General features: G+C 38.8%; 2 protein-coding genes across 3 annotated transcripts in view; one reads left to right on the top strand and one right to left on the bottom strand.

Annotated features, from left to right (window-relative positions):
- Positions 1 to 13943, bottom strand: part of LOC131307725 (uncharacterized) — a 74929-nt gene extending 60986 nt beyond the window's left edge. The window contains exons 1-2 of one of the 2 annotated variants that reach the window (XM_058334376.1): positions 13848 to 13943; positions 13696 to 13768 (exon numbers count right to left, since the gene is read on the bottom strand). In XM_058334376.1, coding sequence (XP_058190359.1) covers positions 13696 to 13768; positions 13848 to 13853 — 79 coding nt within the window. In that variant the 5' untranslated portion in view covers positions 13854 to 13943. The other variant, XM_058334377.1, reaches the window with a different exon arrangement.
- Positions 13944 to 19055: 5112 nt separating this feature from the next.
- On the top strand, positions 19056 to 21650 carry LOC131306900 (probable transcription factor At1g61730). Its single transcript, XM_058333329.1, has 3 exons — positions 19056 to 19409; positions 19455 to 19664; positions 21492 to 21650. The coding sequence occupies exons 1-3, from the start codon at positions 19056 to 19058 to the stop codon at positions 21648 to 21650; spliced, it is 723 nt and encodes a 240-aa protein (XP_058189312.1).
- The last annotated feature ends 494 nt before the right edge of the window (positions 21651 to 22144 follow it).

Here is a 22144-nt window from a genome sequence, read left to right as displayed (position 1 = left end):
AACTAAAAAAAAAGCATAAAAGCCTTTTGGCATAAAGCCAATCACCGGGCACTGAGCCAATATTCAAGTTCAATTTAATAAAGAACAACATCTATGAATCAAACACTCATCTCGTACTCCAAAAGGAAGAACAACTATGGTTTCTGTGCTTTTTGATTCACCAACTCGTCACCTATCCACAAGCCAAACATTTTAGTATAGAAATATTTGAAAGGCTTGACAAATGCATTAAGAATATGCTACATTAATTCGATTGCATAACAAATGCCAAACATAAGTAAATTCACCAATTCGCATCCCAAAGCCGAGAATCTCACAAACACACTATATAGCAGAACCACCAAACGAATTCTGACTATAGTATTCTATAGGTTCAGAGTTAGGCTTCGAGACTACAACCATTAGAAAGTACACTCTCAGAACATCAATCTCGATATAAAATTTGCCCAAAACGGAGTCCAAATGACCAAGATACGCTCAAATGAGGTTACACATCTAAAAGCAGAAATCATAGTTCCAGCAGAACAGTCTGCGATCGAAAGTTCATTAAAAATCACATACTCAATATTTTCCAATGATTCCAAAACCCATAGTCAGTAAGACACTCAACTTTGATAAAATCGATGAAGAACACAGCTCCAAAAGCTGTCCAGATTTCCAGATTTACCAAATCATCAACTTTGGAACAAAAACTGATTTTTCCTAGAAGGAACTAAGGCACAACCCTTACATATTCAGAAAGGTATGTAAGTCTAATTTCAGAATCAAGAAATGGTGCGTAAAACCGATACCCGAGCTAGGAGATATGTCCGTTTTCTCAAAACGTGTCTGTGCTGTCTGCCCATACGCGAATCTGACAACAGCTCGGTTCATGATTTTTATCTTTTTCCACACTTCTCAGAAAATTCTGAGATTTTTGCAACACAAGCTACGCACATAGAGGCATCTACAGTAAAAATACCAGAAAATAACATGGTCGGCAAGTCAATGAGAAAAATTCGTCAAAATAGGACAGATTATCATTATACATAGCAGATTTCAAAATTCCATAGCAAGTCGAGTTCTCGACGGTTTCCAACGATTCCAGCGGCTATAGAACGAGCTGAGAGTGTTCTCTAAATATCAAGAAGAAATCAAAATCCAATTCACAATCTAAGAACGAAAAATCAACCAAAAACAGAACCCTTAAAAATCTGACCCAAAATCTTCTGTGTATACTCGAAAATAAGCAAAAGAACTGAAAATTACCTACTGAATTGAGGTTTCAATCTTCTCCCGTCACTCTTCTTCCTCTTCTTTCCACCGTCTCTCTCTCTCTACTTTGGAACCAAACCTACCCTGATGGGTTTCTTTTTTTTTTATAAAACACACACACGGCACACATGTAAAACACTTTAAAAAAATGCACTTTGCCCCTTAAAGTTATCAAATATAACTTTAAAGCACCTCAAAAATAAAGGATGTTAAACCTTCCCCTCATAGGAAATTTCGTCCCCGAAATTACTTACCAAATTCAAACAAATGCGGATAGCTCTTTCGCATAGACTCCTCCGTCTCCCATGTAGCTTCCCGCTCCAAATGATTACGCCATTGAACTTTCACCAATGGTATTACTTTTGAACGAATGACACGCTCTCCTCGCTCCAAAATCCGAATCGGTTCCTCTACATAGGTCAAGTTCTCCTTTAGTTCCATCGGTTCCACATTATTCAGCACGTGTGTCGAATCTGGCACAGACTTCCGCAACATCGAAACATGGAATACATCATGCAACCGCGCCAATTCCGTTGGCAAAGCCAATCGATAAGCCGTTACGCCTACTCTTCCGGTAATCTCATACGGCTCAATGTACCTCGGTGCCAACTTCTTCTTTCCTTTAAAGCGAATAACCCCTTTCCAAGGCGATACACGAATGAACACCCGATCACCCACCTCAAATTCCAAATCTCTTCTTCATTTGTCAGCATAGCTCTTTTGACGATCTTGGGCAATTTTTAAATGCTCCCTTATAATTTGAACTCCCTCAACGGTTTGTTTAACCATTTCAGGACCTAGCCTTCGATCCTCGCCTAATTGCTCCATTTGTCGAGCCAACATCTGTCTCTCACCAATATCGTTTCAACAAATTGGTGTCCTGCACCTCCTGCCATATAAAGCCTCATACGGTGGCATGCCAATGCTGCTGTGATAACTATTATTGTAGGCAAACTCAATCAATGGCAAATATTCATCCCAGCTACCCTTAAAATCAATAACACGCGCCCTTAGCATATCCTCCAAAGTTTGAATAGTCCGTTTAGATTGCCCGTCGGTTTGACGATGAAAAGCTGTACTAAATTTCAGTGAAGTACCCATAGCTCGCTGCAAACTCACCCAAAATCTAGAAGTAAACTTCGGATCTCTGTCACTAACAATAGTCAAAGGCGCTCCGTGCGATCTAACAATACCACTGACATATATTTGAGCGTACTTATCTATAGGGTATGTGGTCTTGACAGGTAGGAAATGAGCCGTCTTTGTCGATCGATCCACAATAACCCAAATCGAATCATAACCTCCCTTAGAACGCGGTAGCCCAGTCATAAAATCCATTGTTACATGTTCCCATTTCCATTCCAGTATAGGAAGATTCTGCAACAGACCCACCAGTCTTTGATGCTCAACTTTCACCCGCTGACATGTCAAGCAACTAGCCACAAATTATGCAATCTCCCTTTTCATGCCAACCCACCAATAAAACTCTCTCAAGTCACGATACAACTTCGTACTTCTTGGATGCATAGCATAAGCTGAACTGTGTGCCTCCTCCAAGATTTATCTTTCTAGAGCTACATCATCTGGAACACACATACTATGTCCATACAAGAGCATACCATCATCTCGAATATTAAATTCAAAAGTCTTTGCTTTAACTACCTTCTTTCTGATTTCTTCCATATGTGGATCATCACGTTGTCCATCCCGAATACGGTCCACAAATAAGGGCCGAACACTGAATTGCGCCAACAAAACATCATTGCTATTGAAAAAGAACTCCATACCCATATGTTTCAGCTTAGTAAAATTTACAACCCTCGAACATTGGATACAAGCCATTCTCGCTTCTATTTTCCAACTCAAAGCATCAGCAACCACATTCACTTTCCCTGGATGGTAGTGAATAGAGCAATCATAATCTTTAATTAATTTTATCCACCTTCTTTGCCTCAAATTCAACTCCTTTTGCGTAAACAAATACTTAAGACTTTGATGATTAGAATAGATTTAACAAGTCACTCCATACAAGTAATGCCTCCACAACTTAAGTGCAAATACGACAGCCACTAGCTCCAAATCGTGCGTAGGGTAATTATGTTCATGATTTTTCAACTGCCTTGATGCAAAAGCAATAACCTTATCTCGTTGCATAAGAACACAACCCAACCTTGATGAGAAGCATCAGTGTAAATCACCATATCCTCGGTACCCATCGGAATAGTCAATACCAGCGCAAACACCAACCGATTCTTTAATTCCTGAAAACTGTCTTCACATTCATTAGACCACGCAAACTTTACATCTTTTCTAGTCAATTTAGTCATAGGCAAGGCAATAGAAGAAAACCCCTGAATAAATCTCTGATAATATCCTACTAGACCAAGGAAACTTTGGATTTCAGAAACATTAGTTGGCCTTTCCCAATTCACTACTGCCTCCACCTTCTTTGAATCCACACAAATGCCATCCCGAGAGATCATACGGCCCAAAAACGCAATACTTTCAAGCCAGAATTCGCATTTGCTCAATTTACTATACAATTGCTTATCTCGTAAATTCTGCAATATAATTCTCAGATGTTGCTCATGATCTTCCTTAGTTCGGGAATAGATCAGAATATCATCAATAAACACAATAACAAACAAATCCAGATACGGCTCAAACACCCTATTCATAAGATCCATAAATACCGCTGGAGCATTAGTCACTCCGAAAGGCATAACAAGAAACTCATAATGGCCATACCTTGTTCAAAAAGCTATTTTGGAGACATCACTATCCTTCACCTTAACCTGATGGTATCCTGATCTCAAATCAATTTTTGAAAAGATGGTGGCTCCCTGCAACTGATCAAACAAATCATCAATTCTAGGCAACGGATACTTATTCCGTATTGTCACCTTATTCAGTTGCCTGTAATCAATGCACATATGCATAGTACCATCTTTCTTCTTCACAAATAAAACTGGTGCACCCCATGGTGAGATACTTGATCGAATAAGCCCTTTATCAAGTAAATCTTTCAATTGAATTTTTAATTCTAGTAACTCAGCTGGTGCCATTCGATATGGTGGAATAGAAATAGGATTTGTTCCCGGTATCACTTCAATAGTAAATTCCACCTCCCTATCAAGCACAATTCCCGGTAATTCATCTGGAAAGACATCCGAAAACTCCCTCACAATCGGTATATCCGATAACTCTAACAGTTTCTTCTCCATGTCAACAACATAGGCCGAATACTCCTGACATCCCTTCCTCAACATACTCACAGCCTTAAGAGCAGCTAACATACTGGTTACAGGAGTCTATCTATCATCACAAAATTTAATTTCCAACTCACCCGGTATTTTAAAGACAATTTCTTTATTAAAGCAATCTAAAGATGCATGATGTGTGGATAAGAAATCCATTCCTAGAATAACATCAAAATCGGACATTACTAGAGGAATTAAATCAACTTCTACCGCACATATTCACCACACACTTGGGAAAAGATACCCCAACAATCACCACTTCTCCAACAGGAGTAGATATCGCCAAACCAGTGTCTAATAACACATAATGCTTATTCAAATGCACACTAAACAAGTTTGACACAAAAGAATGCGTAGAACCAGGATCAATTAAAATTTGTGCATTAACACCACAAACCATAAGAGTACCTGTCACCACATTTGGAGTTGCCTAAACATTTTGCCATGTCATGGCAAACACTCTCCTCAGTGCTGTAGTTCCACCCGCTTTACCACCCCGACCAACAAACCCACCAAAATTTGTTCCACGGCCAGCCGAAACACTGCCACTAGAAGATGCACCTGAAGCTTGTGGTTTCGTGCAATGAGTTGCAATATGCCCCATTTTTCCACATCTAAAACATTTAAACCCTTTCCCCGATTCTGGACAATCTCTCATGCGATGATCGGGTGATCCACACCGATAACACTGAAAAGGAGTCCCACGTCCGTTTGAACTACTCCCCCTGCCAGAACTTGGCTTACTTGCCTTATAGCTTTGACTACCTTATTATTTACCCTCACTTTGACCTTTCAAATGTTGAAATCCTCCTCCACCTCTATAAAACCCGCCTGAGTTTCCCCCCTGGCTAGCCTGCCTCGCCTCAAATTTACTTTTCTTTGATTGTTCTCGTTTACTAAACATTTCTTCAACATCCTTGCCAATCTTCTTCGTTGTTTCAATCAAATCCACATAGTCTTTTTCTTTGTAAGATGTCATTCTGGTTCGACCATTATCCTTCAGTCCACTTCTAAACCGTCTACCCTTCTTTTCTTCAGTATCCACCATATCTGTAGCATAGGCTGAAAGAGCGTTAAACTTGGCTTCATATTCGGCCACTGACATACTCCCCTATTTAAGATTAATAAAATCTGCTTCATGCTGGAAACGATACGTCTCAGGACAGTAATGATCATTAAAAGCCTTCACAAACCTCGCCCATGTAATTACTTGTGGCACTAGTGGCTAAACATCTGGTAATGGGGCTGAGAGCAACCTCTAACTTCCCTCCCACCATATCAAAGCTTGCCCTTTCAAAGTGAAGGTTGCTAAAGCCACCTTCTGTTCATCAGTAACTCCCATGGTTGTTAGAACACTCTTAACCGTTTTCAACCAATCCTTTGCCTATTGAGGTTTAAAAGTACCCTCAAACTCTGTTGGATACAGCTTCTTGAATTTCTCTAGTAATCCAACATTCTGATTAACTGGAGGATTAACCGGAGGTGCAGCTTGTCGTTCAGCATACTGTGCTAAAGCCACCAATAGTCTATCTATATCTCTAGCCTCTGCCTGAACTCCTGTCGGTGCAGCCCTAGCAGCCGGATCAGCTTGCTCAAGATGGGAAGAGGCTTCTTCTTCCATTTTCCTTACCTGTTACAATTCAATTTAACAACAACAACAACATATACTATTTTATCATGTTAGATAAACCAACACTAAACTACTCGACAAAATATGATCGACTCCTAAATCCACTGCTAGATCGCCACGCATTCAACGACCCTCAGAATCTAGATAGGCCTAGGCTCTGATACCAAGCTGTCACACTCCACTCCAGCCAACACTCAAATGAGCCCAAACCGACGTGGGGGTGCAACATCAACCACCAACCCATTCCTATCACTCAAGTTCTAGCAACTAAGTTAATCAACAGTCATTTTATTGATAACATAAAATATATCGTTCTTACAAACACAACGGAAGTCTCAAGAAAGCATTAAACTATACAATGAACTAGATATAAACATAGGCTGCAACTACATCCCTATCTACAATATTTCGCCAAAACTAGTCCAGCCTTCCCAACATGCTACCTTAAGCGAGGATACAAACACATGACGATCAGCAGTGGATATCTACAACGCCTGCAAAATTGGATTCCAAAATGGAATCCGGGAGTGTTTATGAGACATGGATGCAATTCCATATTAAGGGTACAGCTAAAAGATTATCTCAACTTGTCAAATAGTAAACCAAGCAATTAAAAGCAACACCGGGCACACAACCAACAATTTAAGGCATAAAAGCCTTTTGGCATAAAGCCAATCACCGGGCACTGAGCCAATATTCAAGTTCAATTCAATAAAGAACAACATCTATGAATCAAACACTCACCTCGTACTCCAAAAGAAAGTACAACTATGGTTTTGGTGCTCCTTGATTCACCGACTCGTCACCTATCCAAAAGCCAAACATTTTAGTATAGAAATATTTGAAAGGCTTGACAAATGCATTAATTCGACTACATAACAAATGCCAAACATAAGTAAATTCACCAATTCGCATCCCAAAGCCGAGAATCTCACAAACACACTATATAGCAGAACCACCAATCGTTTTCTGACTATAGTATTCTATAGGTTCAGAGTTAGACTTCGAGACTACAACCATTAGAAAGTAAACTCTCAGAACATCAATCTCGATATAAAATTTGCCCTAAACGGAGTCCAAATGACCAAGATACGCTCAAATGAAGTTACACGTCTAAAAGCAGAAATCACAGTTCCAGCAGAATAGTCTGCGATCGAAAGCTCATTAAAAATCACATACTCAATATTTTCCAATGATTCCAACACCAAAACATCACCAATTGATCAATGTTTAAGACTCATAGAAACCCATAGTTAGTAAGACATGCAACTATGATAAAATTGATGAAGAACACAGCTCCAAAAGCTGCCCAGATTTCCAGATTTACCAAATCATCAACTTCGGAACAAAAACTGATTTTTCCTAGAAGGAACTAAGGAACAACCCTTAAATATTCAGAAAGGTATGTAAGTCTAGTTTCAGAATCAAGAAACGGTGAGTAAAACCGATACCCGAGCTAGGAGATATGTCCGTTTTCTCAAAACGTGTCTGTGCTGTCTGCCCATACGCGAATCTGACAGCAGCTCGGTTCATGATTTTTATCTTTTTCCACACTTCTCAGAAAATTCTTAGATTTTTACAACACAAGATAAACACATATAGGAATCTACAGTAAAAATACCAGAAAATAACATGGTTGGCAAGTCGATGAGAAAAATTCATCAAAACAGGACAGATCAAAATTCCATAGTAAGTCGAGTTCTCGACGGTTTCCAACGATTCCAGCGGCTATAGAACGAGCTGAGAGTGTTCTCTAAATATTAAGAAGAAATCAAAATCCAATTCACAATCTGAGAATGAAAAATCAACCAAAAACAGAACCCTTAAAAATCTGACCCAAAATCTACTGTGTATACTCGAAAATAAGCAAAAGAACTAAAAATTACCAACGGAATTGAGGTTTCAATCTTCTCCCGTCACTCTTCTTCCTCTTCTTTCCACACTCTCTCTCTCTCTCTCTCTCTCTCTCTACGTTGGAACCAAACCTACCCTGATGGGTTTTTTTTTATTTTATTTTATAAAACACACACACACGGCACACATGCACAACACTTAAAAAAATGCACTTTGCCCCTTTAAGTTATCAAATATAACTTTAAAGCACCTCAAAAATAAAGGATGTTACAGCTATAATCATAACATCTTCAAGGCAAAGGAAAACAAAATGGAGTCTACCACCACGCTGGAGAAGATGTTGAAGCTCAAATGGATCTGCAAAAATCCCAGAGGGCAGTTTTTCTATGATAATGGCCTTGCATGAGTGTCTGGGTAACTCAGCTTTGGACTCTAGTTGGCCACTCAATTTGATGGATGAAGACAAGCGACGTTGAGAACCTTCACCAGTTAGATAGCATTGCAGAACTGATAGCCTTAGGATAAGGTTGAGTTCTTCTTGCAGCACTCCACAAAAGCCAAGGGGAAGCTCATTTTCTATGAAATTTCTAAAACTTGAATCAACAAAGCTAACATGTATCTCAAAATAGGGTTCTCTAATATACTTCTCTGCGGAAGGCACATCACTTCTAGCATGGTTTTGACATCAGGATTCGAGTCACACTTGGCTGCCTGAATGTTGAGAAAGAGAGTCTAGTCTCAAATATGAGAATCCAAAGAAGGCAGGAAAAACACCTCAAACATGTGATATCATTACATATGTTTAAGGACAATTATCCATCAGCATGGTAGGCAGAGTATATAAAATAATAACACAGTACAAACACAGGTCAGCGGGCTCAACTGGGACCCGTCTCCGGGTCCACCCACCATCGCCCCTAGTGGCATGGATGGATTATGAGAAGTGGGATGACATTTATGAGAAGTTCAATGAGAAGTTCAGACTGGATCGGGACCCATCCAATCAGGACAGCCTGAGCTAATATGGAAACAAAACTGCCACATGGCAAGGTAAAATGGGGAGAGCAAGTGAACTAAGAGAGAACCTTGGCATTGGAGTAATGATGTCAAAAAACCTTCCCAACTGAATTGTAGTCTCCATGTAGCAATCCTGGATTGGGGGGGAGGTCACATGGGATGTTTTCGAGCGCATGAGCTAACAAGGCTTGGAGGCTAAGCAAAAAGAAGTGGATAACAGGGGTACTTCATCTCCATCAGGGGCACTCTCAACTACTCAAACCCCTAGTTTTGTTCGTTTTTCTCTCAGGATTTGCTGACTTAGTGATGCAGAGAGGTATATATTTTAATGATATTGACCTGCATCACTTAGGCATCGGAGGGGGCTTATCCAGTTCGGCAAGCTTACTGGATTGCTGGTTTTGCAGGCTTTACCACTGCCGGAGATCACATAGCACACTTGGGCTCATTCATAGAATCATAGCGAATCCCGCACTCAGGCTCATTCATAGAAAAATTATAGTGGATTCCACCCTACTACCCCATCGAAAGTGAGAGTCCATTCAACATATCACAAGGATGGACTCTAAATGATAGCCATATGTTCTGTGTATGTCATTGAGAGCTTGGAAATTTAATGAAAAGTATGGTAACTAAAATAACCATATCTAGATGAATCCTGTATTAATCATTAATGTCTTGGCAATTTTGTTGGGAAGAGAATGTATCAGCTGGGAAATTTGCTTCAGAAGATATTGGGATCTCTTATGCATGTGTATGGGTTCAACTCCCCTCAATGCCTTACTTGTGGATCTAGTCCCGAGCTCAAAATAATGATCCAAATCGTTCATTCCATGGATACCGTAGATTTGAATCTTCATGAAATAAAATTAGCTTGATTGAATATTGACAAGTACATTAACAACTTTTATTTTCTTATTAAAACTGACATTAAGTAAAATTAAAGGCTTTTTTACCTTTTTGGTCCCCAAAGTATTCGCGAGCTGCCAATTTCGTCCCCAATGTACACATTTAACCAATTTCGTCCCCAATGTTTAAAATGTGTGTCTAAATGGTCCCTGGCCCTAACTCCGTTTCTTTTTTCCGTCAAAATGGGGGGTATTCTTGGTATTTCACCATCCTTAATTGAACCCAGGAACCAGAAGCACCCATAATTGAACTCCACCACCTCCCTTCGCCATGAGGCGATCTGAGCAGCTAGACCAGTACACCCATCCTCGATCAAGGAAATTGAAATTCCATAACAAACTGTTCTTGTTAACCCAGCCCATGGCTTACCCCAAGCTTCTGCGTAAAAGACATCGACGGCAAGGATTTTGGCTTTCGGAGACAGAAATAATTCAGATTTGCACACGAGAAAACGAAAGCATAGATGGGGAGGAAACCGAAAAGTTGGACATGATATCCACAAAACTCTGTTTGTATTCATTGAAGAACTGGTAATAGAAAAAATAACTCTTTTCCACTTCGTATATGTACTTTTTTCACTTCTCCGGTGGCCAAATCGACTTCTGCAATGTGAAAAGGAATAATGACTTGTCCGGTGGCCAAGTCGGCCAGCGATTGCGAGGTAAGAGAAGCGGGTTTTCTGACGGAGTTTGTTACGATTCACCATTTCTTCTTCCAAAATGCTCTGTAATCCCTCGTTTGATTAGTTGAAATGGAGCCCGGCGGAGTCATAAAGGATCCGATTACAACAACTTCGTTGAATTCAGGTCCTTCCCGTGCATACCAGAGATTGAAACAGAAGCAATTCGGAGCTTCAATCCATTTACCCCGAACCTCGATAGCTTGTTCTATCGTAAACCACCGGACATCCGCCGGGGAACATTTCCGCTAAATCCAAAACCACCTGCTGATCCAGAATCACTACAAACCTATATGCCATGGAAAAATCATGAATCATTGTCGCCTTAAAATTTATATTTTTTTTTGAAGAGATTCATTCTCCATTTGTCGTTATTTCCACAGGTGAACCGTCAGTCGTTAAAGGATAATAAGAAGAAAGAGTTTACATCGTTTCCTCATCTTCCAAACAGCAAAAACGTACTCCGAAATGACGTGTTCCTTTGTTTTTGTTTTGGTACCGGGCTTTTTAAATGTTGTGTTTCTTTGTTTTGGTACTGGCTTCCGAAATGGCTGGGGGTGTGGGAGTTGATCGGAGGAACTGACTTAGGGTTTGGGTTTGGGGTTTGAAGAAGATGAGGGTGTGTGAAATACCAAGATTGTCCCCTGTTCTAACGGAAACAAGAAAAGGCGTTACGGCCAGGGACCATTTAGGCACACATTTGAAACGTTGGGGACGAAACTGGTTAAATGTATATATTGGGGACGAAATTGGTAGTTCGCTAATACTTTGGGGACCAAAAAGGCAAAAAAGCCTAAAATTAAAACTTAGATCATCCATTTTATCATACGAAGTACAGTTTGTTCAAGTATCTATCTATGCTCGATGAGGCAGATTTTTTTGCAGATTTAAAAAAACCTACACGATGAATAGTTCTCAAATACATTCTTGTTCCTATTTTCTATATGTGGAAAACTGGAAATCCCCTTTTATACAAAATTTCCCTTTCACATATGTTCCAAGACTATTTCTTGATGACAATGCATCTTTTTTACTTCTTTTCAACCCTCACAGTACTCATGGTTAGACCAAATGGAGTAAGTAAAGATGCAGTTTACAGAAGAATGTACTTATGGTTAGAGCAAATGGAGTAACTAAATATGCTTTGAAGTACAACATGAGAGCAATCAAGCCTGATGGGACACCATTAGCTGATGGAGTTTGGTAGATCATGAATAACTGCATGAAATTGAAACAAATGCAAGATGGGATTGGCTGTTAGATCTTATGCAATACTTTACCTTCAAGTTGCATATCTTTGTTCATTCAAATCTTGGAGCTAAGAAGATTGCAGTAATTATGGTATGCAATTTAATCAAAAGTACGAGAGAGGGTTGATAGGAATCCCAATTGAAATATGAGCTGACGAAATAGAATACTAGAAATTGAATGAGGGGCCTACGTGAGACCTCTTGTAATCAACTTTTTGGTGGAGTCAGGTTTCTAGAACCTCTACCCAAACCATTTTCTTGAATTCAACAGAGATTTAATGACGTGGCCATAGTTCCAAATATCGATATTGGTCTCTATAATGGTATTGGTTTCGATGTCGCAGTTTCAGGGCATATCAGTTGTAGCATAATGGTATTGGCGACCGGAGGCGTGATTTTTTTTTTAAATATACGCACAACATATCACCAATACTGCCATTACGTATCGGCTGTATTTTTTAGTATATTGGCCGTAACGGACCAATACCGCCGATACTCATGCGATTTTCCTTTCACAACGCAACTTGGTACACTGATACGTATCACCAATATTCCAAACCATGGACGTGGCTGTATCGCGATTAATCATCTACCATGTATGAAATTGAGAGCATCGGAATCCCCCATTTGGAGAAATTCGACAATTTATGCACATGAAAAAACATATTGAAAAAGAACTTTAGTAGTAACGTAGAAATTTATCAACTGTAAGGGCAAAATATTTATGATTGTCAATGGCATGCCTCAAAACACATTCGTCCATGTAATTGCGATTATTTATTGATCGAGTTGTAATTTATTTATTTTATTTTTAAAGTGTCTGTTTAGAAAATGGAAGGAAATCAATTAATAATGTGTAATTGAGAGGTTGAGTTTTTGGGTTGAAGAAAATCAAGGAAGATTGGCAATCAAGGGAATATGGCAATATTCTGTGAGATCCTATTTTCGGTATATGGCAATATTCAGTAAGATTTGATTAAGCAACCTATTTTAACAAAAATGCTACTTGCACAACCGTTGTGTTGGTTGTGTGCGTAATTCTGACCGTCCAGATGTATTTGGACGGTCTAGATTTTAAAAAAACCCTTCCAAGAAAAAGTTGAACTTTTATGGGGAAGAGTTTGAACGAATCCTGACCATTTATTACAGCAATGGACGGCTAGCGATTAGTTGTGTGTTGTGTTTTACACAACCGTTGTGTGTGTAGCACTTTTGCTATTTTAAATACAAGGCCGTCAGGATTATTTTTCTCTAACACGATATATGCAATTCACATCAGACTTAGAGAAAGGAGGGTTTTTACTTTGGAGCTTGGAGTAAAAATGGGATCGATGGATCATTGAGCATATAAGACATCTTCAAGAGGTTTCAGTGTCTTCTTCAACTTATTTGAGAAAAGCCCTAAGGAGGATTTCTAGGCAAGTTAAAGTCCTTTGGTGGATTTCTGGGAGGCAAACGGAAGGCTTGTGGATTCAAGACAGCAGCGGTCAAGCATTCAGAGAGGTGTACGTGGATTCGGCAAGAGCGTCTAGGTTTAGGTTTGTGGAGTTTAAACTTATCGTAAGAGTTCTTGTAACCTTGTGTTTAGTAGTGTCTAATTCCTTCCCGTGGTTTTTTTTTTTTCCATTTTGGGTTTTCCACGTATATCTTGGTGTTCGTTATTTGTTTGCTTTCCGTTTGTGAGATTGATTTTGTTTATCGCATGGTGAATCGTTGATTGAGATTAAAACATAGCAAATCTTTAAACCTAGAGGATCTAGGATTTTTCAACAACCTCCATCATTGGAAAGAAAACATAGTCATTGTGTAAATTGTTGACAAGAATCAATATAGTTCACTAACCTTGCTGGAAAACGCATGGGTGCAAGAGCCCCTTAATGAAAAAAGTGCCAGCTGGATTCCAACCAGAAAAATACTTTGCACCTGGACAAGTCTTTGTACTTCCATATAGCAAGGAAGCAGAGAGAGAGAGAGAGAGAGAGAAGTCTTTGTACTTCCATATAGCAAGGAAGCAGAGAGAGAGAGAGAGAGAGAGAGAGAGAGAGAGAGAGAGACGAGCAATCGACTTCCGTGTGGAAGAAATCGAGATGGAGACTAAACCACACAATCTCAATCCCTTCGATTGAAGTGCTCTTTATTCCTGCAGTTTTTCGAGGTTATCAAGTTACTTTTAATCGCAGACTCCTCTACTTCGTAAATTAGCGAATTTCGTTCGATTTGTCTTCTTTCTCATATAGGTTAAAGTCAACGTCGAAGTAATTTTTTTTGAAAGGAAAACAGCCATTAATTTGTTCCCAACCAAACATATTTATTGAGAGAGAGAGAGAGAGAGAGAGAGAGAGAGAGAGAGAGAGAGTTTACCAGCATTTGGTCTCGAATTTCTCGATTGAGATCTGAGGAACTAACAAATGGTTCAAGTTTCAATGGGCTCGAGGGGAATGACGCGGGATTAGATGTGGTTAGGCATGGTCGTGTTTATGAGCACTTGTGGCCGACCTCGTCCACTGCGACTTATGAATGAATGGGCTCCCAAATGAATCGACTTTTTTGTTTTGTTTTTTGAACAGCGAAATGAATCGACTCGTGCATGTTTTGATTGATAAGTAGATAAAGATGTAATTATAGGGCGGATAAAAAAAATAAAATAAAAAGATTATAGGAAGCCACATATGGCATAGCTAGATAGGCCAACCCTAAGGGTTAGTCTGGTTGATTGGTGGGTTTATTTTTCATACAATTGATCAGGATTTGATTCTTGGGGTCAAGCCACAAATTCTCTATTTACGGCATGAATGGTCTGTCTTTCACTATCGGAGAGAAGATTAGTCGAAGTGTGCATAAACTGGTTAATGAATTCATTGGAGGGTTTGTTTGGTTTCCTAGTTGACCTGCTAACTCTTCGCCTAACCACATAGTTTAAAAGATTAATTTCAAGTTCTACAGTAGCTGGTAGACGTTTTCTTATAAACCATTTCACATTTTTCTCAAGTGGACGATATGAGACCTTACAATGGTTCAACTTATAAATAGAAAAAGGACAAAGGGGCTGGAAGAGTTATGCCCCATTCTACGAACTTTTTTCAATTTTTTCACTTTTTGGTTTTGTTTTTATTTGATTTTTTTTCGCATTTGTTTGTTTTGTGCCAATTTTTTTTGACTTTTTGAGACGAATCGGAAAAGCAAAAATAAATTACTTTTACTCAAATATTTTGAAAAATGACCACTTTTAAGTAAATTTTTTGCACTTTTTTTTTTTACTTTTTCTACTTAAAAGTGGTCATTGTTCAAAATATTTGGGTAAAAGTATTTTTTTTTTTATTTTTCGTCTCATTGAGATGAATCAAAAGGTCAAAAAAATTTGGCGCAAAATGAACAAACGCAAAAAAAATTCAAATGAGGATAAAACGACATTTTTTCTAAAAGTGTTAATGGAACACCATCTTAGCTTATGAAAATTAGACAACTTGATCTGCTATAATCTCTTCAATCCCTTCATTTATGTGCCATAAAACAGAAAGATTTAGTAGGAAAGTTGGAGATTTTTGGTATAATGAGTGAAGAGAGATATAAAAAGAAATGAGAGTAATAATCAGAGAGAAAATTTATTGGGACCAAGCGCAAAGAGGGATTGAGTCTAGAGACTCCAAACTGAACACAGTCTTCGATTTATTGAATGCTCTAGGGGTGTACACGGTCCGGATTGGTCCGGTTCTTTAAAAAATCAGTAACTGGACCTTTTCAAACGGTTCTAGAAAATTGAAAACTAGAACTTAACCAATATATGCTTGGAACCTAACGAGAACCAAACCGCAGGACCGGTCCGGTTTTGGTTCGATTCCGATTCTATTCCAATAAATATCCAAGCACTTATTCACAAAATATGAACTCATAAAATTAAAGAAATAGAAAGACAATCTGCTAGAATAGGAAATGAAGGAATAAAATAAAAGCTTTCCTATTAATGAAATTTCATCTCTAAATGAATTAAGTTTAGTAAGGATAAGATTAACCTACCAAATTCAAATGCATATTTAATTACACACACACATATATATATATATATATATCTATATTTATCTTAGTTTTAAGCTGTCTGGTTCGGTTCTAACTACGGTTCATTAATTGAGAACTAGTAATCGAACCAAAATTAACGGTTCTTATTTTTTTGGAACCAGAACCTGACCGTAATTTTTTTTTATAAAATTTAATTTTGATATAATAGTGGAAGAAAAGAAAAAATGAGGAAAAAAAATGGGAGGGAAATTGGACGTGGCTCCCGTCCAGTCATGGTTTCCGTCCAATCCTGGCCAATCTGCCTTTTTTCGACAAATGTCGAGTTTGTTCAATGATCGGATCCATCCATATTATAGATCTCGTTGAGACACATAGTCTAGGAAAAATTCATGTCTATCCGATATCGTTCAATACACGGTTGGACCACATTTATTTTGGAGAAATAGATGAAAGAGGTTCCAATTCAGTGTGGGTATTTTTTTTTTCCAAAATATATTGATTACAATTGCATATTAAACATTATTGGACCGACATGATTTTTGCCATGGTTATAGGTCTCGACGAGATCTACAATATGGACGGATCCGATCAATGAACGAACTCAAATTTGCAGAAAAAAGGCCAACTGGCCGGGACTGGACGGGACCGTCACTTGATGGGAGCCGAACTCGGGAAATGGTAGTGTGTGCAACACGGTATAATTTTTTAATAGGACCTAGATATTTTTGAATTTTGGGTAAATTTCACTGATCTCCCTTGAGGTTTCTAATAAATGCAGAAACCTCCCTTGAGGTTTCTGATAAATGCCACTAACCTCCCTTACTTTTGGGGCCAATGTTGAGATTCCCCCTTCTGTTATTTGTTTGTCAAACGGTGTTAAATTGAGCATTGAAGGGACAAAATTACCATCTAATAACCCTTCCATCTGTGTCCAATCTCTGTTGTATCTCTGTATGTAACTGTATCTAAACAACCAAATAAATTAACTTTAACCTGATGATAAAAAGAAGAAGAGAGTATAACTTCATCATCCCAAGATTCCCAACCAATACAGTACTCACCTTGCTCCCTCCCTGTCGACCCAATACCAGTACCACAAGAAATTTTTCAGTGTCGAGTGGGTATATCCCATGTGGTACTCGCTCGGCACATTCGGGCCTTCCAATACACTTTTGGATTGCTCGAATTGAAACATTCTCTCTCCTCCCATCCCAACACTCTCTCTCCCTTTTCTCTCGCCAAATTTGAGCCGTCCAAAAATGTAATGGATGACTCGAATGCACCTAGAGGGCACCAAGTTGTACCCACCCACCCGGCGCTGAAATTTTTCCCAATACCGCACCCTCACAACCATCTCACTTTTTCATGTGCTTTTCAATTTATCCTCCAATCCTCCCCAACCAAACCAAACGTGTTGTCTTAATAAGTTTTATCAGAATTTTTTTTTCATGCGCAGACAATTGTTGTCGATTAACACCCCAAAAAAAATTTAATGGTGAAATTGGTTGCTACTGAGTTTACTCAAAACTCAAACTCACATGATCAATCTAGTTTTTTTACTCTCAAGTAAGAAAAATTCTACGGCCACAAACACTTTATACACACTCACATTTATTTATGGATCCCACACATACTAGAAGTGTGTGTAGATCCCATTTGAATATGAACGAGTTTATGTGATTGTAGGAGAGGTTTTTTTTTTTAGTGTAGTGTGTGTAGATCCCATTTGAATATGAATGAGTTTGTGTGATTGTAGGAAAGGTTTTTTTTTTTTAGTGTAGTGTGTGTAGATCCCATTTGAATATGAACGAGTTTGTGAAAGTATTTGTGTGATTGTTTGTGATTGTAGGAGAGGTTTTTTTTTTGGTAAATTAGTTGTAGAAGAGTTCAAGAAATAATCAAGCTGGTAAAATTGTGAAATCTATCACAGAATGGTAAACTTTTGGGGTGAGTGGAATCGACTTCCTTTTTTCTAGTTTTGAAAAATCAGAGCACAATAAAAACACAAAACTTTTGATTCCCTCAAACAAAATGGTCTGTAATAATTTAAGCATCTTTCGACTTGCAAAAAAAAATATCAGTTAAGATTCTACCATTTTGCCAAACGAGCTGATGGTTCAGATTATTTGTCTTTGCCTTCCTCTTATTCTTTTCCCCAACATCCTAATCGGAACACACCCAGAAGTTGCCTTCATCATGTCAACATCCTAATCGGAACATCCTAATTAGAGGCTAATTCCCTTGGTCTAGGGTTTGATTTCCCACCGAGTGAGTACCTTGATATTTAAGTGGGGGGCAGTGACTGGTGTGGTGTAGCTAGTTCTTTTCGAGGCATGGGTTGTGCAATCAGGTCCATTTAGTGGCCTAGTGCTGTTCCTCGGTTACCAAAAAAAAAAATTCTTAATCCCACCCGAATGAAAATCCAGAATAATTCAATACTGAAAAATTTAATCTCTAAAATCAGAAGACCGAGGGAGGGGAGATCCATTGGTGTGTAAGGTTGTTTGGTTTTCCTTAATAGGTTATATTTTCCTTGGAATATAATCAAATGAATTAAAATGATTCTTGTATTGCTTGAGGGTGTTTTCGTCATTTCATTGCTAAACTTAACACTGTTAGGGGTTAATTTTAACAGAAGGGGGAATCTCAACATTGTCAGCAAAAATAAGGGAGGTTAGTGGCATTTCAAAAACCTCAAAGGAGGTCTCTGCATTTGTTAGAAACCTCAGGGGAGGTCAGTGAAATTTACCCTTGAATTTTCCTTTTAATTTCTTCCTTGTCCTTCCTTCTATAAAAAGTAGACGATCGGTCAGAAAGTTTCTCCCTCCCTCTTCAGACTGTACAAAACCCAAGCCGTGCTTACATCTCCTTCCAGAAAAATGGCACCCTTTCGAAATGCAGAACCAAAACAAACCCTTTCGTCATCATCTGGAGAAGAAGAAGACGCATCATCATCCGAAGGAGAAGAAGCAGAGCTAGAAAAAAATAAGATTTCCACTTCGGTACCCAAAAATTCCTCCGCTCAAAACCAACCAAACACCTCCAAAACCCGCACCTCACATCCCCAACGCTCGTCCTCATCCAACTCCGAACCCGATTCCCCGTCTCGTCCTGACCCGAAATCAAAACCCATTTCTAAGGCGGCTCCTTAGAGGAAGGCTAGCGAGGCTAGCGGCGTTGTGGAGGAAATGGCAAAGAAGAAACAGTTGTTTGGTGAAGATGATGAGATTACTATTTTGAAGGGGATGATTGGGTTCAAGTCGGCGAGAGGGGTCGAACCCGGGTCTGACATGAAGGGGTTCCTCAAATTCGTGAAGAAATCGCTGCGATTCTTGGGCGCTACAAAGACACAGCTGTACGAGAAGATGCGGAGGTTGAGGCAGAAGTACAAGAATACTGTGATGAGAGGGGAAAAAGACGGCAAGGGCCACCCAGTGTTTTCGAGTGCCCACGAGGCAAAAGCCTTCGACTTGTCCAAACAGATATGGGGGAATGTTGGAGGTAATGGTGTGGGAAGTGGAAGGGCAAAGGTTAATGCGAGTGTGAGGAAGAGTGGAAGTTGAACCGGTAGTGTGGGTTTGCGGAAGGGAGGAGAAAAGAGGAAGGTTGGTGGGTTTTGTGGAAGCGTTGGTGGGTTGAGTTTGGGAGAGAAGATTGTGAAGGATGGGTTGGGGTTGATTAGTGATTCTAATAAGGTGGAGTTGGAGGGGAAGTGGAAGAAGTTGAGGGTGGAGGAGACGGAGCTTTACTCGAAGAAGTTGGGCTTGATTTGCGAGCAAATGGAAGCGGTGCTAGAGGTGATGAAGTCACAAGGGGATTGAGGGTTTAGTCAGGTACATTCTGGATTTTTTGTTGCTGATTACTAATGGTAAGACAAGGGTGTTAGGTTTGTTATTGTTTTGGTGTCTCTAGCATTTTGGCAATGAACTGGTTATGATGATTCTGTGGTAACTGGTCCTTTTTTGTGGTGTTCGTAAACAATGTGAAAGGCAAGGGTTTTAGGTTTGGTGGTTGTTTTTTGTTTCTGGAGCCGTTCTGGGAATTAACTGGTTAATGATGAATTTGTAGTATCTCTGTTTCTTTGCTAACAATATGCCCATATTTTCGGGGGTATACCCACTTTGCGTTACAAATACCTTCATTCAGCGCATTTGAAGTTTACTTCCATGGTTTGTCTTCTTTACCTTGAAGACTGGAATTGTCATGTATGCTTTCCAATTACAAGGGAGTAGCTGTTCCATTTCATCTCAGTATTCAAGCCATTTTGGTTTGTTAATATTTCTTTCATATGATTCCCTAGAGAAATCACATGGGAACTCTGTTTTCTCCCTTTTATAATACTACTACCCGTTTTTGTATTTGCTCGTGTGGCAAAGACTAGGTTGTCTTGATAAATTGATTGTTTGGTACCCTCAAATGGTTCTTTCACAGTCAAATATAATTGAATCTTTTGTGTTCATGTGTGTTGTGTTTATCTAATTAAGCTCAACCAAATCATGATTTTCTAAACCATTTTGCGGGCTATTGTCAATAATGGTGCATCTAGGTATGTGATCTCTCTCTTTGAACTCTTAGTTCAATACTTGTCCAGTTGAATGTCCACTATTGAGATACTCCCTCCGTCCCATAATGTTTGTCCGGTCTGCAAAACGAGAACGTAAAAGTTATACAATTTTTTCAAAAAAAATTAAATTTTTTTCAACAATTCACTAAATATCGATGAGTTCTTTTAATTTATTAAAAAAGTTTAAATTTTTTCTTGAAAGAAATGCATTATTTTTTAGTCCTCGTTTTGCGGACCGGACAAACATTTTGGGATGGAGAGAGTATATTTGATGAATTGTATAGCTTGATACTGTATACTTTATTCATTGGCTCTCTTTTTCTTTATTTTTCAATATCAGAGCAATTCATTCAGCAATTATAAAAACATCTAGAGCTATATAGCTGGGATAGTTCATTTTCAAGACATTTTCGTCACCTGGAACTGGGTACTTGGTTTGTTGTGAGGAGGCAAGATTTCAAACTCATCTTAATTTGGTTGAGTAACCGTACGTTTACCCTTGAGCAAATGTTTACATTGATGGCCCATATTTTGTAGTTTTTTTTTTATCAGAATTTTTTTTTTTTTTATAAGGCCCATATTTTGTAGTTGCCTGTGATCACTCACCCCGTTTAAAAGCTAGTACCTGTATCCGATTTAATAGATCAACCCCGTAGATTGCTGGAGAAAGTGGGTTTGTTCTATGATTCAAATATTATTTATGTTTATTTTGATCTATGAAAGACCCAGGATCATAAGTTTCCCAATGATTTTGCAGCTGTCTTCTGTGAACAACTTTTGGTTCATAAGTTGTGTTACCTGAATCTGTGTTCTGATTTTGTCTTCATAAATTTGAGATGAATTTGGAATAAATCTAGCTGCAGTGAGGGTAGGGACTGATAAATGGTCATCCCCCCTTTGTTTTTGACAGAAACTTGGCTGTGTTTATACCACTGGTCTCAATGATTTTGGACAGCTAGGCATATCAGATGGTAAAAGCTACATTACTGCTATCTGAACCTTATTGGCCTGTTCTCACTCTTTCATTTCCTTTTTCATTTTTGGAGTGATGGTTGTTCAGGGAAACATTGCTATTGAGATCTTTTGCAGTCTCTATTTTGAAGTTTTCACTTATTTGTTTCTTCATATTTTCTCTGCTTCAATGCCTGCCTGGTCTTTCTCCGTCGATTACATTCTGGAATCAGAACTGTCGTTTGGGTTGTCGTCAACCCCAATGTGAGGGAAGCACTGTGGGTTCTCATCCATAATTTTTCCTACACTCCAAAAATTAGAAATCTGAATATCTGAGTGATTCAACGGGCACAATGTTAAAAAAGCTAGCCCTTTATTGATGTTTGGAGCTTTAGTTTTGAGTGTTGGCTAGTCATAATAGCTAAGAAAGCCCTCTTATTTTGGTATTGTACGCGCTCTATGAGGGAACCGAGATTTGGATATGGGTTTTATCCACATCTAAATTGCACTGAAAGGGACACACGACACCGACAATCGGAATGTAAATTCCCAAAAAATGGAGGACACTACAAATTGAAATGTATACTTATGGAGTTTTATTTCGTACCAGATGATTAAATAAAAATGATGAAAATGCAAAAATTAGGTGGTAGTTATAGTAATATACATATATGCCTTCGTTGCATATTTCATTAGTTCATTCAAATTTGTCATTGCATCATTTGCAGAAGTTTTCTAGTAAACGTGTTTCATCATTCGTAT

The sequence above is a fragment of the Rhododendron vialii genome, chromosome 11a (genome assembly GCF_030253575.1).
Source record: "Rhododendron vialii isolate Sample 1 chromosome 11a, ASM3025357v1".
Taxonomy (NCBI): domain Eukaryota; kingdom Viridiplantae; phylum Streptophyta; class Magnoliopsida; order Ericales; family Ericaceae; genus Rhododendron; species Rhododendron vialii.
This window is presented reverse-complemented; position numbering and strand designations above follow the sequence as displayed.

Coding starts and splice junctions, on each gene's coding strand:
- LOC131306900 (XM_058333329.1), top strand. CDS start 19,056: ATGGCAAAGAAGAAACAGTTGTTTGGTGAAGATGATGAGATTACTATT. Junction 19,410..19,454: donor GGGCAAAGGTTAATGCGAGT/GTGAGGAAGAGT, acceptor GGTTTGCGGAAG/GGAGGAGAAAAGAGGAAGGT. Junction 19,665..21,491: donor AAATGGAAGCGGTGCTAGAG/GTGATGAAGTCA, acceptor ATGGTTGTTCAG/GGAAACATTGCTATTGAGAT.